Source organism: Megascapheus bottae, chromosome 1 (genome assembly GCF_031878675.1).
Source record: "Megascapheus bottae isolate mThoBot1 chromosome 1, mThoBot2.hap1, whole genome shotgun sequence".
Classification (NCBI taxonomy): domain Eukaryota; kingdom Metazoa; phylum Chordata; class Mammalia; order Rodentia; family Geomyidae; genus Megascapheus; species Megascapheus bottae.
The window spans coordinates 77,860,610-77,876,885 of record NC_143509.1 but is presented as its reverse complement, the minus strand read 5'-3'; the positions used below and the strand labels follow the sequence as shown (position 1 = coordinate 77,876,885).

General features: G+C 34.2%; 1 protein-coding gene across 3 annotated transcripts in view; it reads left to right on the top strand.

Annotated features, from left to right (window-relative positions):
• The window catches only part of Epha3 (EPH receptor A3), a 295,261-nt gene extending 285,111 nt beyond the window's left edge, over nucleotides 1-10,150 (top strand). For 2 of the 3 annotated variants that reach the window (XM_090347706.1, XM_090347698.1), the window contains exons 16-17: nucleotides 575-730; nucleotides 8,458-10,150. In XM_090347706.1, coding sequence (XP_090203832.1) covers nucleotides 575-730; nucleotides 8,458-8,563 — 262 coding nt within the window. In that variant the 3' untranslated portion in view covers nucleotides 8,564-10,150. The remainder of the gene's footprint in view (nucleotides 1-574; nucleotides 731-8,457) is intronic. The other variant, XM_090347716.1, reaches the window with a different exon arrangement.
• Nucleotides 10,151-16,276: the final 6,126 nt, after the last annotated feature.

The following is a 16,276-nucleotide window of genomic DNA, read 5'->3' as shown; positions in this document are numbered from 1 at the left end:
ATAAATCATAGACCACATCTGAATAACTGTGACTGCATATATGAGAGATTCACTAATTGGTGTCATATATGCAAGCATTTATTAACAAGTTTTTGTATTTACTTTGCAACTCTTAGGTCTAAGAATTATTTACATGGGTCTATATCATACCATAAATGTAGCTTAGATTTTTCCATGTGTTCTTTAAACAGCAATCTATATAGCAACTATGAACCAACACCCAGTGGATAGAATTTAAAGATGAAACTGAATTCATTAGTAAGAAGTAAAGTATTATTCAGCAAGCCATACCTGCTATAACAATGCTTTTGTTTGCCACCATCTTTGCTAATACTGAACAAATTATACAAAGAATGTATGGGTATATTTATGCTACTCACTGGCAAAATTTCCAAAAATTTAAGACTAAAGAAGAAACCCTTCCACATGGTGATTGTAATGTTTTCCTCGCTGTCCCCTTAAAAAGATGAAGTCTTTCATGTACAGTCTGGAAGTTCCCACTGATGTCAGTGTGGACATGGGACATCTCTGCTGACTGCTGATCTCTCTCTTTTTCATGTTTTCTTTTCCTCAGGCCATCAAACCTTCTCCTGGACCAAAGCAATGCTGACATCTCTACCTTCCGCACAACAGGTGATTGGCTCAATGGTGTCCGGACAGCACACTGCAAGGAAATCTTCACAGGCGTGGAGTACAGCTCTTGTGACACCATTGCCAAGATTTCCACTGAGTAAGAAAAAACAAGATACTATTGAAAACGAGGCTAGCTTGTGAACTTCCTACAAACCTTAGCTGGTTTGATGAATGTGTTCTGCATATCAACTGTACTTCTGAATGAGTGAGCCCTGGATATTTCTGTAACTAAGCCTTCTGGATATTTTTGAGGTGCCTTACTCTCTCATGACAGGACCCCCAAAACAGGTCTCTTAACTGATATATGATGAAATACACCAAAATTCACATCACCTATATGCCCAGTCACAATATATTACTTGCCATATATTGCCAATGTTTGATTTACCATGTTTGGCTCAAGAGTTTACTTTTAGTTTTAGTTCAAGTCTTTATACTTCCTTAGTAAGAACTCAGATAGGGTCTTGATTTTTGCCCAGGCTAGACTGGACATAATTTTCCTACTTATCTTTCCTGCTATAACTTTCATGACAGGTGCATACCATGTAAGCATGAGCCATTGGTTGAGAGAGGAAGTGTCCTGAACACTTCCTCCCTCACCATGATGGCTACAAACTACAATCTTCACATTCTTTGTCTTAAAAGTATCTATGATTATAAACATGAATTCCTGGTGCCTGGACATTGTTTGTTATTTTTCACAGAAACGTCACTCGTGGAAATACAAAATTTGAGATGTGAATGAAAAATCTGGTAAATAGAGGAACATGTCAAAAATTCTAAAAGTGATTTTCCCAACTACAAAATACATATTTTACTTCATTATTATTGTCTTCTCTATAAAAAATAACATGCTATGCATAAAGGTTAAAGATAAGAAATTTTTCTTAAAATATTGATATTTGGGATAAATAATATACATCACAATTTTATTTTATGGATTTCTATGTAAACTATAATAATAATCAAGTATACTATATTGCATTTCCTAGAAAATGGTCATTTGTTAACAGATTCTGATTTTTTGTAAATAACGGAGACTTAAGGGAGTTTTATGAAAAACCAAGTTAATCAAATGAATTTTCATGGAAGTTAGCCTTTATCTGCTGATAGGGTTTTTGGCAACTGAAAAGTAAAGAGTTAAACTCACAAATTCACCTCTCTGGGAATGAGACCCATTTGACTTCACTTTTCCAGCATGGTTATTTCTTTTTTCTTTTTTTCTTTTTTTTTTAGATTGAATTTTTTTATTATTTTTTTAATTTAATTTATTTTTTTATTGTAATTAGTAAAAGGGTTACATGATATTTGCCATATAGAAGGTGCATTAATTCACATACATTGATACCCTTTCACATGTCTTGGTACCCTTTACCCTCGCTCCCACCTCCCCCCCCCCCCCGTCTTGGTTTTCCCCCCTGGCATGGCTATTTCTGTATTTCTATATGTATGACTAAATTTGTTTTTTTTCTCAGCTCTAAGTCACAGTGTCACTCAGCTGACTAGGGATCAATTCTTTTAATTCTAAGTCCTCAGAAGGGAAACTAGGACTGGCTCAGTTCCACTTCTAGACTGGCACCTCTGAAAATACAACCAGATTATCTTTTGTCACTATTTTAAGAAAGTGAGGTGGCATTAGTTCTAGGGAATTTTCCTGATTGTAGTATGGAAAACTCACCCAAAGAACGTGTTTGTGCTAAACAGATACACAAAAAGGTATCCAGAATATTGCAACTTTATCATCTTTGTCTTTCTGCCTTTTCTCTATGTTCCATTATGTCCTCTAACTTCCTTTAAGCCGTATGTCCTCCAACTAATATTTGAATATTTTAATGTGACTGAAGATATAAAGTATTTATTTTCTCCTCTCTATTGTTAAACAAAGCCACATCACTTGTTGCATAAAAAAGTAGTGTTCAGTATAAACATGTAAAATTTAAAGGATATGTATTAAAACATGTATTAAAATTTAAACAGTTCAACTTACAAAGGTGTTAATTCATGATATAACTTCCCACCCAAAATATGTTAAACAATAAAAGGACTTACAGGAAGAGTTTAATGTCAACTGAAGAGGAGAATTTTTTTCTTAGAAAATAAGATCCATAGTCTATTTAACATGCATTGGTGCATTGGCTTTCCTGTTTAAAGTGGAAGTTAACATTTGTTTTCTTTTTTCTTTTTATCTTTCTTTTTTTGTGGGTCATGGGGCTTGAACTCAGCCTATGCACTGTCCCTGAACCCCTCAGGTCAAGGCTCTTGCCCTACCCTTGAGTCAAGCCCCACTTTCCATTTTCTAGAGGTTAATTGGAAATAAGAGTCTCAGGTCCTTCTGTGCCTGGGCTGGTTTTGAGCCTTGATCATCAGATCTCAGCCTCCTAATTAGCTAGGATTACAGGCATAAAAGTTAACATTTTATTACTAGACTTCTGACCCAATAAATTTCTGTGGTAGTTAGGTTGAATGGACACAGTCACAGGATGTATTCATCAATCCAAATATTTTTATACATCCTTATTTTAGTAATATAAATAGAATTGTGATAGGCAAGACACTTGTTTTAAATCACAAAACCATAACAAGGAATAAGCACAACTTTGAAATGTCCACACCATTGCCAGACTTTCAAAGGCAGAGTTATGCAAATGTTTATTCTTAATAAAATATCAACACTCAGAGCTATTGGATAAAAAAAACACTACATTGACATGGATGATGCATAGCAGTTCATAAAATGAACTGCAAGTTTTATAATTTAAGTACAGTCAGCTGTGGGTATGGTAAGAAAGCTGCTCAGAAAAAAGTGAAATGACAACATTTGTTAACTTCTAAGTTACTATTACATTTATGTCAACAACTTGGTGTTGAGCACCAAACCCTTTTTGGCTGTGTAGACTATTTCACTTCATGATTATTTTCATTTGAGCAATCTGCAAGTGTGTATGCATTTAAGATGAGAGCCAACGTGCTTCTAAAAGTCCATGTTCTTTTAGCTTTGTCTTTCACACTCAGCTGGATTTGTGTTGCATGCCTCTATATTCCACAGCTCACAATGTTCTTTCTTCTTTTCCTGTTTGTTTACATACACTGTAAGGTTAGCATCTGATCCCTTAAACTCCTTAAAATAAGTTACTTCTTTAGTTGGGTCATCGTAGTATCTAATGTATTATGTCCTGAGTTTGTAATACAAAGTTGACTTATGAAATGTCATGAATACACTAATATATTGAGTAACATTTTCACATCACATGCTATATTTAGTTACCTATTTCACATTTTTTTCTCCTTTTTTATTCTTAGACACATTCTTTGAACTTCATTTAGTCTCTATTTTTCTAACAGCCACAGTCAGTTCTATTGAAATTGGTAGTCTAGAATACCTAGATAGCAAAATGGATATTACAATTATTTTTCTTTTATTCTTTTCCCTCAAGTAAATATTAATCTCTTTATTAATTTAGAATATTAGTAAAATACAAGCTATTCAAATTATCCAAATTTCAAACGAACCCCAGAAAACATGAAGTTTTCTTCAATAAATATAGTTTGAAAACAATACTTTATAATTTTGAAAGGTTAGTGAGAGAAAAGAAGATAGTAATGGAAAGGGCTAGCATCTGGGATTGTGAAAGCTGGAGAGAAAATTAAATGTGCAGAATAAATATGAAGCAGATTAATTGTTAAATGCCATTATCTCACACCTTTAAATACCATTTTTAAAGTGCCATCACCTGTCTCTGCCTTTAAGGTAGCAGATAACACATTAACCTCTACACTCAAATCTGAAGTTGCTCTTTAGTCTTGAACTTTTCCATCCCTCTTCTGTGGAGGATAATTGAAAATGAAATGCATTTTTTGAGACTAGTGATGGAAAACCTATTTTGAGCCTGGCAGCATGCTGGGCAGAAATCAGCAGAGAGCAAGTAAGGGATAATAAAGACAAGCAAGAGATAACTACAAAGAATAATTATTTTAACTTTTTCAAATATGATAAAAGCTTTCCAATTAAACAAAATTATGTTTGCTTATGTTGGTTTTCTAGAGTGTGAGATGGCTTTATGCTGATTTCCTAAACAGTGTATTTGAGAGCTTATAAATTAAAGTATGTCACAAATTGGAATGTGATCTCCCAGATTCTGATGTTTATTTTTCTTCCACTTGAGAATGAATGCTTCAGTTTAGAAAAGGAAGTCAGAGCCAAGCAGCAAGATCATCAATCAGACAGTGAACTTATATTTTTAAACAACTCAGGAAATTGCCATACTACTTTGGAATAATTTTCTTCCTTTTATTACTACCATTTTAAAAAATGTACAGAAAAGGAAAATAAAGGATGAAATAAAGTCCCCTTATCATACACATGATATAGAATTGAAATAAAATATAAAAAGGGAGAGAATCTGTCAGTTTGCATAATTGCATTTTGTATAACCTTTTTTGCTGGTTTTATATTCAAGTAAGTAATTTATACATTCAGTAAGAAAGTTGCCAGACTTTCATAATACCTCAACTATAGCCAAGAGATTAACAGAAAAGAAATAGATGTTTTTCAATTTAAAGAGATTTATAACAATGATATTGCAATGCAAATATTTCAAACTGTGAGATGAACAGAAGTAGTATACATTTCTGTAACTGAAGGATTTTGTTGTCCACAGTGACTCTGAAATGGGCAAGGGTGGTACTCTGTACATTTTACAAGACTTTCCTAGCAAAGAAAAGAAAGCTGAAGCATATAGTCAGAGAAGACCTTGGTCAAGATCCAAGTTGTTTTAGAAAAGGTATCAGCATGGAGAAAAACTCTAAGTCATCAGTAATTTAATTCCCTGTCTGAGTAACAGAGATACAGAATAGTCTAGGTTAATGTTTCTGAGCTGATACTAAGTAACAGGTATACTATCTCTCAAATATTTAAGTACTCCTTGTTTCATATACATTTATTACTTTGGAAAGTATATTTTAGGAGCTAAAAACTCATTTTGATATAATTGATCTCCCAATTTTTCTTTCCTTCTCTTGTAGTACTAAGGGATTGTTCTGTGTGTATGGTGAGTGGGTGATCTCATACATATACCTAGATGGTCCTTGTTCTTAAAATTCTCAATTTGCTTGGATGTCCTTGCCAAGTGGTGATTTTCTCTTTAACCAGTAATTTAATTTCACCATTCATCATTTTAGTAACAATGGATTAATCTCCATTGAATGTAATCTATTGTTCAGGGTACTGTTGCCTAGTGGAGCTCAAAATTGGCAAGAATCACTTTTCAGGTGGTTATTTAGTTTCTTATGAGACAAAAAGGAGAATAAAGGAAACAAATTCATAATAAACATGTTAGGTTTAGTATTTTGCATTCAAAACATTGCCTATATTCTAATAATCTACATTTCCATGTCTAATTTCTGTGTTTACACTTTTTTAATTTATAGAGATATTTCCTCATCGATTTTTTTTTTGCCAGTCATGGGCCTTGAACTCAGGGCCTGAGCACTGTCCTTGGGTTTTCTCAAGGTTAGAGCTTTACTGCTTGAGCCACAGCACCACTTTCGGTTTTGCCCTATTCATGTGATATTGAGGAATTGAACCCAGGACTTTGTGCATGGTAGGCAAGCACTTTACTACTAACTCCCCACCTCTCATCTATTTTTAAAGTTGTTTTTTTTTTTTTACTTATCTATAGTTTCAAAAACTGAAAATCTGATTTTAAAAAGCAAGTTTATTTTACTTCCTATTTCTCTGAGCCATTTGGCAGAGTTCAGTAGATGAATCTATGTTGACCAGTGTTAATATTATGGAAACTTTCAGAGAACAAATAACCTAATCTGGTCTGGAGATGGAACTGCTTTCATCTCAATGTGTGTCTTGTGCAGATGACTGCCCATCTGCTCTCAGCTAGGCTGTAGACCAAAGTGTTTACACCTGGCCCTCTCAACTCTACTCTTTGGGCCAAGGGACTTATATAACAGAAATGTAACCTCAGAGACATGTTACAAGAAATAAGTAAAGCCCTTTAACTTAGTACCTAATTTTTTTTTAAATACCACTTTTTACTTCCAGCCTTTGTTACTCAAAGCAATCCACAAGCTATTCCTGATTAAATAAAATACCACAAGAAATGTGTGACTATGTTTGTTTAGCTAAGAACTAAAAAAAAAAAAGGATCAGGTTGCTATTACAAATTACTACCCATTTGTTATCATAAATAATGGAGGCTTGTTCTTAAAAATTTTGGAGGAAGAAATTTGCAATCAATCTGTTGGCAAGAGTATATACACATCTCTGGGGGAGAAACCTTTCTCACTGCCTCGAGCTCCTGATAAATACTGACAGGTTTAGCTTGCCAATACAACCCAAACCTTACATGAACCTTGTCTGTGTTACAGTGTGATCTTTGCTATCTCTTATAAGGGAGCTAGCATGGGATTTAGGAGGACCTTAAACTAATTAGATAAAATAAGGCCCAATTCCGATGTGGCCAGGAGGGATCACTACTACACTGTGGGTGGGAGTGCAAACTCATTCAACCACTATGAAAAGCAGTATGGCAGTTCCTCAAAAGACTAAACATAGAGCTCCCCTATAACCCAACAATTCCACTATTTGGCATTTACCCAATCGTCCAGAAATAAGTACATACTAAATCCACTAGCACAATTATGGTCATTGCAGCACTATTTACCATAGCACTATTTACCATACCACCTAGATGCTCCTCAGTTGATGAGTGGATCAACAAGATGTGGTATTTATACACAATGGAATTCTATGCTGCTGTCAGAAAGACCTACATTGCCCCATTTGTAAGAAAATGGAAAGACTTAGAAAAATTCATATTAAGTGAGGTAAGCCAGACTCAAAGGAACATAGGCTCAATGATTTCCCTCATTTGTCATAATCAGTAGAAACCTAGGGTTCTCCTAGCTGAGATTTACAATAGAGCAAAACCTAGATACATAAGGCCATATAGTATGACACTAAATGAAAGGACCTCCAGGATATAGAAACAAAAGCCATATGAATGATTGTTGTCCTTAATGTACTATGTTATCTCTCATCTCTTTTGCTGCCCCTTGGTTATCTCTTATTTTTACAATATTTCACCTTGTTTTCTGATATATTGTATATATGCTTATTTGGTTATTTTAAATAGTATAGGAAAGGGGGGAAAACAAAATGAGGAGTGGGGGTGGGGGGAAAGAAAAGGGGACCAAGTCATGACAAAGGGTATCAATGTTTGTGAAGTAATACGCTTTCTATCTGGTGAATATAATGTAACCCTTCTAATAATTACAATAAAAATATATGAAAAAAGGCCCAATTCCAAATAAAGTTATTTTTTGAGGTTTTGGGGTGATGATATTTAACCCAATGTGATATTCATACTCTTCATACTCTCCCACAAATCATAGAGAGACCACCATATAAAACACATGAATGATTAAAAAATCAGAACGTTAACCAGGCGTGGTGGCTCATGCCTGAATCCTAGCTACTCAGGAGGCTGAGATCTGGGGACTGAAGTTCACAGCCAGCCCGGGTACAAAAGACCATGAGACTCTAATCTCCAATTAATTGCTTGAAAATAGGAAGTGGGGCTCTGGCTCCAGGGGTAGGGTGGTAGCCTTGAGCTGAACAGCTTAGGGACAGTGCCCAGGCCCAGAGTTCAAGCCCCATAACTAATAATATTAATAATAATAATAATCAGAATGTTAAGTCCAGAGTACTAGAGTGTAATCATGTAAGTGTTACCAATTAAAAAATCTCTTGCCTGCACACTGCCCAGGATAGCATGATTCTCATGAGATATGTTCTCTTTTTTCTTACAGTGACATGAAGACTGTTGGGGTTACTGTTGTTGGGCCACAGAAGAAGATCATCAGTAGCATTAAAGCTCTAGAAACACAATCCAAGAATGGGCCAGTTCCAGTGTAAAGTACTGGAAGGAAGCAGTGGTTGTGATAATGGAGTGTCCCTTGGTGAGCTGACAAGATTTTGAAAAGACCAATGGAAGTTCCAGGTCCAATAAGACACTCAGATATGAGTTCAAATGCCTTAAAATTAAATTTAAAAACTCTTTCCCCCTATTATTTAGTGGATGAGTGGGTGGGTGGGTGTATTTTGTTTTGTAATTGCTTTTAAGAATATTAGTCGATGAACTAAATTAATTTTTTGCAACTCACAATGGCGGAGAAGTAGCAACAAACCATTGATAAGAGACAATGGTAGAAGCAAAACAAGAAAACACAATGGATGTCTGTGTTTGTGAATAACCACAAATGAAAAGACTTGTGATATTTTTATACACAAAATAAATCTGTAACAGGTATTTTGTTTCTTTAAAAGCAAGCAAAATAGAGGACTTTATACCTCAAACTATCTGGCCATATGTACTACCTTTTCATTGTATTAGTCTCATTTTTAATCTATGTTTAAAGCATATAGAGGTGGAGTTAGTAGTTGTTAAGTACTACACATTTTAAAATTGTTAGCTTCATTAAGTGTATCGTGTAAAATGTGTTTTAATTTTTTGAAAGTATGTATTTATTTTCTTTTGAATTTTTTATTGTTTTATATTTATGCCTTGATGATTTAATTTGGAATTGTTAACAGCCAAGTGCCAAATGCTTTCTCAAATATCAGCAGTAGGAAACATAAATGAAATAGAGAGAACAATGTTTCTTTCTAGAATTTTGTGGGTCATCTACTACTATGTCATTAAAACATGAACTATTTTTTTCCTATTCATATAGCAACAAAAGCTCTCACAGTCTGAATTATCTCATATATGTTTGTCTCCATACTTCCTACAATCTACAAGCTCCTAAAGTCAGTAATATTTTTATTTGTACGTGATGGATTTTTAACCAGATAACATATCTCCCTCCAGTGTTTAAGGATAAGTATTAGAGCTCCTAAAATAGTTACACTGGAAAAAATTGATATACTTTTTAGGTCCTTTCATTAACTGAACAGTGAATAGCTCAATGCATGAGTCAAATATCACTTAGTGACTTTGAAAAGTTACCTAATAGTTTTGTTTAAACTTGCTGAGTTGTTTATAGGTAGTGATAGCAGCTAAATCACTCATCCACACCACTGAAGTTTAGGCCAATTAATTAAACATCTTGATCACTAATATCAGATATCAATGTCCCTGGGCGTCTTCCACATGACATAACTATTGTGATTTTGGTGTATATCTTAGAAGCCTTGAAACTCGTGTTTAGTGAGTATACCATGTTTGAAATAGGCAGTCATTTAGCAAATGACTCAAAATGTGTAGACAATGGAGATTTGTCTCATTGCAGGGGTGAGATTTGCTAACATACAAAGGACAACTGGGGGCATGTTCATTAATATTTAAAACAATCCAGGTAGAGATCTAGCTGTTAATAGATTCTGAGGTAACACAGAGATACTCTTCATCAAGCTGATGAGATCATGTTATGGATTGGATATAAAATGTGCATTCTATTAAATGCATATTTTTGGATGGGTAATATAATGCTGCAACATTTATGTTCACAGGTCACTAAGCAAATACAACTCCCAGTCACAGGTCAAAACTCTCAAGTATTATAGTGTTATATCTGAAGATATGGTTGTGCTTTTACAGAAATAAGAATGTTTCCCAAATTTGGACATTTCTTATAGTCAAATAATACAATTAGAATTAAGCTTTCTTAAAGCCATAAGAGATATGAAACGTATCACAATCTTCACATTTTCATACTTACAAGCCACCAGAAAATTGTCTAGTAAAATACTTTGTTTTGAAATGTTAAATTGAGATTCAACTTTGATTTTTTGTCTCATCCTTCCTACCCAGTCTTACACTTAATTTCTTAAACACTTGTCTGGGTATGCTCAACAGAATCATAAATTTCATAAACAGTGAATTTTAAAATTACTAATCCATTGCACTTATTTTGGCTGTTTTATTTTTGATGTTGTTGGAAAGTGGAGGCTGTATACACAGTATATTGCTGTTTGGGTTTCCTTTTTTAATATTTTTCTTCCTGACCTCTTTTAAAGTTACTTTACATGATTCTTAGCCTGTATATATGTAAACATAGCAGTGTATGATTCCTAACTGTGGAGTAGAGGTACTAGAATATCTAGCTTGTGGCCATCTCTTGGTACAGGAACTGCATTCATGTTCAATAAAAGTTTTACAAATCCTTCTAACTATATGTACCATATAATCTGTTTGTATCTTAAACCTGATTTATACATATTATTTATTTCTGATAACACACCCAGTTTATGCTGTATTAAAAACCTATTAAGCCATGTACAAATGTGATATGATTGGCAATATATGTTTACTATGAGCTTGATTTTTCAAAACATCTTTCATTTAGTTTATGTTGTACAATGTAGATGGCCTCTTACTAATGTAAAGTGATTTGTAGTGGAAACATTTATATTTTTATAATAAACACAATGAAAATATTTTTACAGATTGGAATACAGAACTGGTCCTTGAAACTTTTTTATACATTAAATACATGTTGTTTTAAATAGAAAAATAACAAAATTTATATAATGCACAAATATTATGCTTCAAGTATTTTTCTTCCATGAGTGAGGATTTATGCTGTACAATTTATTTTTTGGTCCAAGTATCATTATCCCTATACTAGAAAAATAACCAATATATGTGATCTTCATAGTTAATAAATATTAACTATATTAAGCCATTCTCTGTTGATTACTAGTCTGAAATTTTAAATACTTCAGCCTCAGGAGGAAAACCAAACTCTTGGCCCACATGTGTACTAACAAAATGGAACCAGCAGTTCAGAAAATGTCTCAAAACTCTGTTATTATTTCCCTTTTTCCTTCACCCAGTTTTTCTACCTTCTGAAAGTAAACATATTAAGGATAAGAATGTTACCCTTGTAAAGTGCTGTTTTAGTAAATATAATTCTGTATTGTGTGTCTATGAAACAATCACTAGTCTCTAAGTGTTGGAACAGAGATTCTCAGGCATTATATCAGATCACAAGGCCCATCTGAGTAAATCTGAACAGAAACTGTATGACACAGATTACAGATTGTCCATGGGGAATTGATGCACGCTGTATTGATTACAGATGTAATCAATGATACTAGGTCCTGTGATACATGAGCCAAAATATCAGCAAATAGAAATAATGAAAAATACAATCTTTAGTGAGGAACTAGTTATGGTGATTTTTTTCTCTGTGATGTTTGCAGTGATTTAAGGCCTAGGCCTATACTTGTCTACAGTGTATATAAGGCAATGGAATAGTGAAAGAAGATGATAACGGAAAGTGAATTATTGAGGACATAGATTACTTTTCTCACATTATTGGCTAGTACTCAATCACACTGATGTACCTAATTGCACGTAAAGTGGATAAAGGAATCTAATAGTGTCTCAGTATTGAATAAAAATTGAGGATTTCACATCAACATTTCTACTATATCTTCATTTTTCCTTACATGTATAATGTGTAATACAGTTATTTGCAAAGGACTTACTGAAGAAGCTTATCTTGCTAACTCTACCCACTTCTTACTCTCTACAGGTGACTATGTTGAACTCTTTTCTCTAATGGCACGATCTAATACTTTCACTAGTGCTGCCGGGGTCAACTATGGGACTGCCCTGCTCAGATCTCCTTTCAAGAAAGCTTAGTACAAGAAGTTAACAGACAACTGTAGGCTGTTGTATTTGCAAAATCCACAGCACAGATTTCACCAGACCACTTTTTAACTTGGTTGATTCCAGTCAATATATCAGCACAGTGAATGTACAGTGGAGAGAAGCCACTTCTCAAATCGTTATGATCTTTAACCAATACCCATTAGTCTTGTTCTGATTATCCTAGCTGAGACTTACCCCAGGATGCACTGTGATCTAAGCTCCTTCCTACCCCCTCATTCTTCCTTCCCTCTCTTCCTTCATAAGGATGTTGAATATTTATATTCCTATTTAAAATAAACCACACATACAAACATATAAGCACTTTATAAATAATAGTAATTTACAATCCTGGCAACTAGGAAGTTCCAGTTCAAGACATTGGCACTTGAAATCTGGTGAAGAAGGCATGGATGTTTTGAGCACACATGGAGGTACCAAAGAGAGAGCAAAAAGAGCCCATGTACAAGGCCTCTACTTTCAGTAACACCAAAATGAGAACAAACCCTGAATATACTATTTTTGTAGAAAATTCAATTATGCCAATAGAAGTCCAAATGGGCTTTGTTTGGTTAGTGGTACAGGAATTGAATCCAAGGCCAGTGCTAGCATATGTGCTTTACCATTTGGACTATGCCCTAAGTCTTTTTAAGTTTGTTAGATAGGACCTGGTTAATTTCACCTAGACAAGCCTCCCTAGTGTTAGTCCCCTGCCACCTGAGAAGCAGAAATTACAGGCATAAGCCACCATGACTAGCTTTAAGGTCTGAACTTTAATCTGAAATTTCTCTGTGCTATCTCTAACTCCCTGTGTCAATCCTTCATAGACATATCTACCAAAAATATGCTTGCTTTTTGTATCTTTTTCTTAAAGACCCTGAAGGAAACAACCGTCAAGCTGACTGAGCTGGAAACTAGTATGTTGCATTTTATTCTCTACTTTATCTCCTTTTGAGCGCCTTACACATGAACTGTGATCACCTGCATCTCGTTCCTTTATTGCCGCAGACCCAATCTCTGCCGAGCCCTCATTAACTTGTCTGGATTTCTATAGGAATCTCCTAAATTGGGCTGTCTCACACTCCAGTTCTGATATCTCCAGCACATTCTTCAATATACAGCCAGACTAATGTAGTGTAGGGAATTTAATTTTGTAGTTTCTCCTCAGGAGACCCACAAACTCAAATGCCTCAAGAGCCAGGCAGGTTATACAAACACAGTAAGTAAATGAAGATTGTGGCTCCCTATTAAAACACCTTTTCTTCCTCCAAAAACGACTGAGGTACAAAGCAACACCAATTTAATGTGAATTCAAATATGTCAAAGACATTTTTTAATGTTGTGAAAATTGGCCCCATATTTTACATATGACAGTGCATCTAAATAAAGAAAACATATCCATGAGCTGAATTTAGCCTGCAACTGGAAAGTTTTCATTTATAGATTACAGAATTCTCTACTGTGGCGCATGAGACCTATGAGGCCTGTCTTCAACAAAATGTTGCAGTTCTTCTTGCGTTCCATCCACACGCTGTATCTACACACTCTACACACATTGTACCAAACCACACATTGTTCTTGAAATATGCTGCAATCTTTTATTTCATCAGAGCCACTGACCTTTTTGTTCTGTCTAGAATCCCTTAGCCAGTATTTCTTCATTCTTCAGACTTCCTTATCTCTGACAGTAGGTCAAGTGATCTTTTCTTGTACAGCAACAGACCTTGTACTTAATACAGACATAACATTTTACATCTTATGTTGAAATTGCTCTTCTTTATGTCCTCTCCTCCCTCCTGCCTAAGGATGCCTCAAGTAGATCTCGTGTCTTGGAAACTACTATGATAATGCTGTCCATTGATATTAGCCTGGGATGTAATCTGCATACAAATAATTCTGTGTTGAATTAATACATCGATACAATGTTTGATCACGTAATAAAGTATGGCATTCCTCCATCTTTGCCTGCAGGGAAAAGTGTAAATTTCCTTCAGGTCAATAAAAGCACTTAATGTTCTAGTTATATTTCTTGGATCATTGACTCTACCAACCACTGCTAGAGCTGGTTCATTTTCATAGAATTTTGTGGATTCATTTCACTGGTCTCTGTGCTCCCATTTTTCTCAGCGGAGTTAAGTCGTTTAAGTAGATCCTTGAACCAGAGCTTAACAATAAAATTTAACAAGTTAAATGCCAAAGGTTTTCTGATCCTTTCTACTTTCTTAGTAAGTACAAATAATATCAACATGTCTACTAAAAACAAATCTTCTTATGGGACATAAGGGATTCACATTCTATTGACCCAGAGACTCTAGATATAGTTTGAGAAAATAAGTTGTACAGTTAAACACACCATAAAATGAAGATTTTGTAAGCTATATAAGTTCTCACTCTCAAATTCTTTGGGAAAACTCAGTTACAAGTTGATGGAGAAGAGGCAAAATTGCTCACATTTTCTTGCTACGTGGTATAAAGTCTTAATCCTTTGAAGAATGACAATTTTTTCTCTTATATTAGAAACAAATGTTACTACAATAACCACAAATAAGGATAAAATGAACTGCCTGAGGATGTCCATTATATTTATGTACAGACACATATATAAACTTTATTTTTATGTATATATTATTTATTTTAATTTTTCAAACAACTATCTGATATAAGCATATTACTATTGGTTTTTATAGGTTGGCTAGCAAATAAAGGTGAAATCAAAATCAACTCCAAAACTTTTATCAGAATCATTTTTCTCTCAGAATTATTTTTCAGTCATATTACAGTGAAGGATAAAAATCTAAAAGACAATTACGAAATGCTTTCTGAAGTTTATGGCTCCAATAATCTACCTCTTGCTGCTTTTCAATGTGTCATGTTAGTAACTATGCTAGTAAGACATTTTCTGCAATTATTGTTTTGGCTTGTTAATGCCATGAGAAAAGGAAGATGCATTTCATTTCTATAAACTCCATTTCAGCAGCAAGCATTGGGTTTGCCTGATGCAATGGTAAACATTCGTAACATGCATATCCCTTTCAACATTTAACAAATAGTCTAATTTGGAAACTCCAAATACCACAGAAAAAAAGTAGGACTCCTGATATTTTCTGACAGATTCCTACACCCTTGATTTATGGAGGTCAGCTAAAGTTAGGATTCTTATCTAAAGCCAAGGAAAAACCATCACATATTTGAGGCCCATCACCCTTAATGATGGAAGCTAAAACTTTGGAATACATGCTACACTAAAGTATGAGAGAACACAGAATGTCCTGTACCATCAAGCACTTATTGACTTTCATATGGTTCTCATTTATTCTTGTACATTGGCAAACCAAAATCCTTGGGAAAAAGCCAATACAAATTGTTATAGATAACACTATCTAAACTTAACTGCTATAGGTATACTTCATGTAATAAATACATATTTCACATCAGAAACTCAACAACCAAAAAATCACAAAAGTCAAAATTCATTTGGACTTCCTTATTAAGAAAAGGCAAAATTTGCCAGAATGAGCACTTGGTCTTTTTTCCTGGAAATCTCTAATTTCCTGGAAATCCCTGTTTCATGTTTCTGACTTTATTATAAATTCTCTATAGTAACTAAAATGTGAGTGTCAAAGAAGAGAGATATTTTAGGACAATCAATTTCAGTTTTAATGTACAAAAGGTTAGTAAATGCCTTTAGGATAAAATGCATCAAGGCAAATATGGAACACTCTAGAATGTCATTTATAATTTTATTTGATTATGAAATACCTAAAAGTATCTGGCACATAATAGGTTAATTATTGAGCATGAAATTCATTATTGCTAAGTAAATATTAAATACTTACCTTTGTCAACTTATTGCTATGTGCTACTTAGCTGATATTTCCTTCAAGCTATAGAGATTTTTCTATCTATCTATCTATCTATCTATCTATCTATCTATCTATCTATCTATCTATCTACTTATCTATTATTTGTAT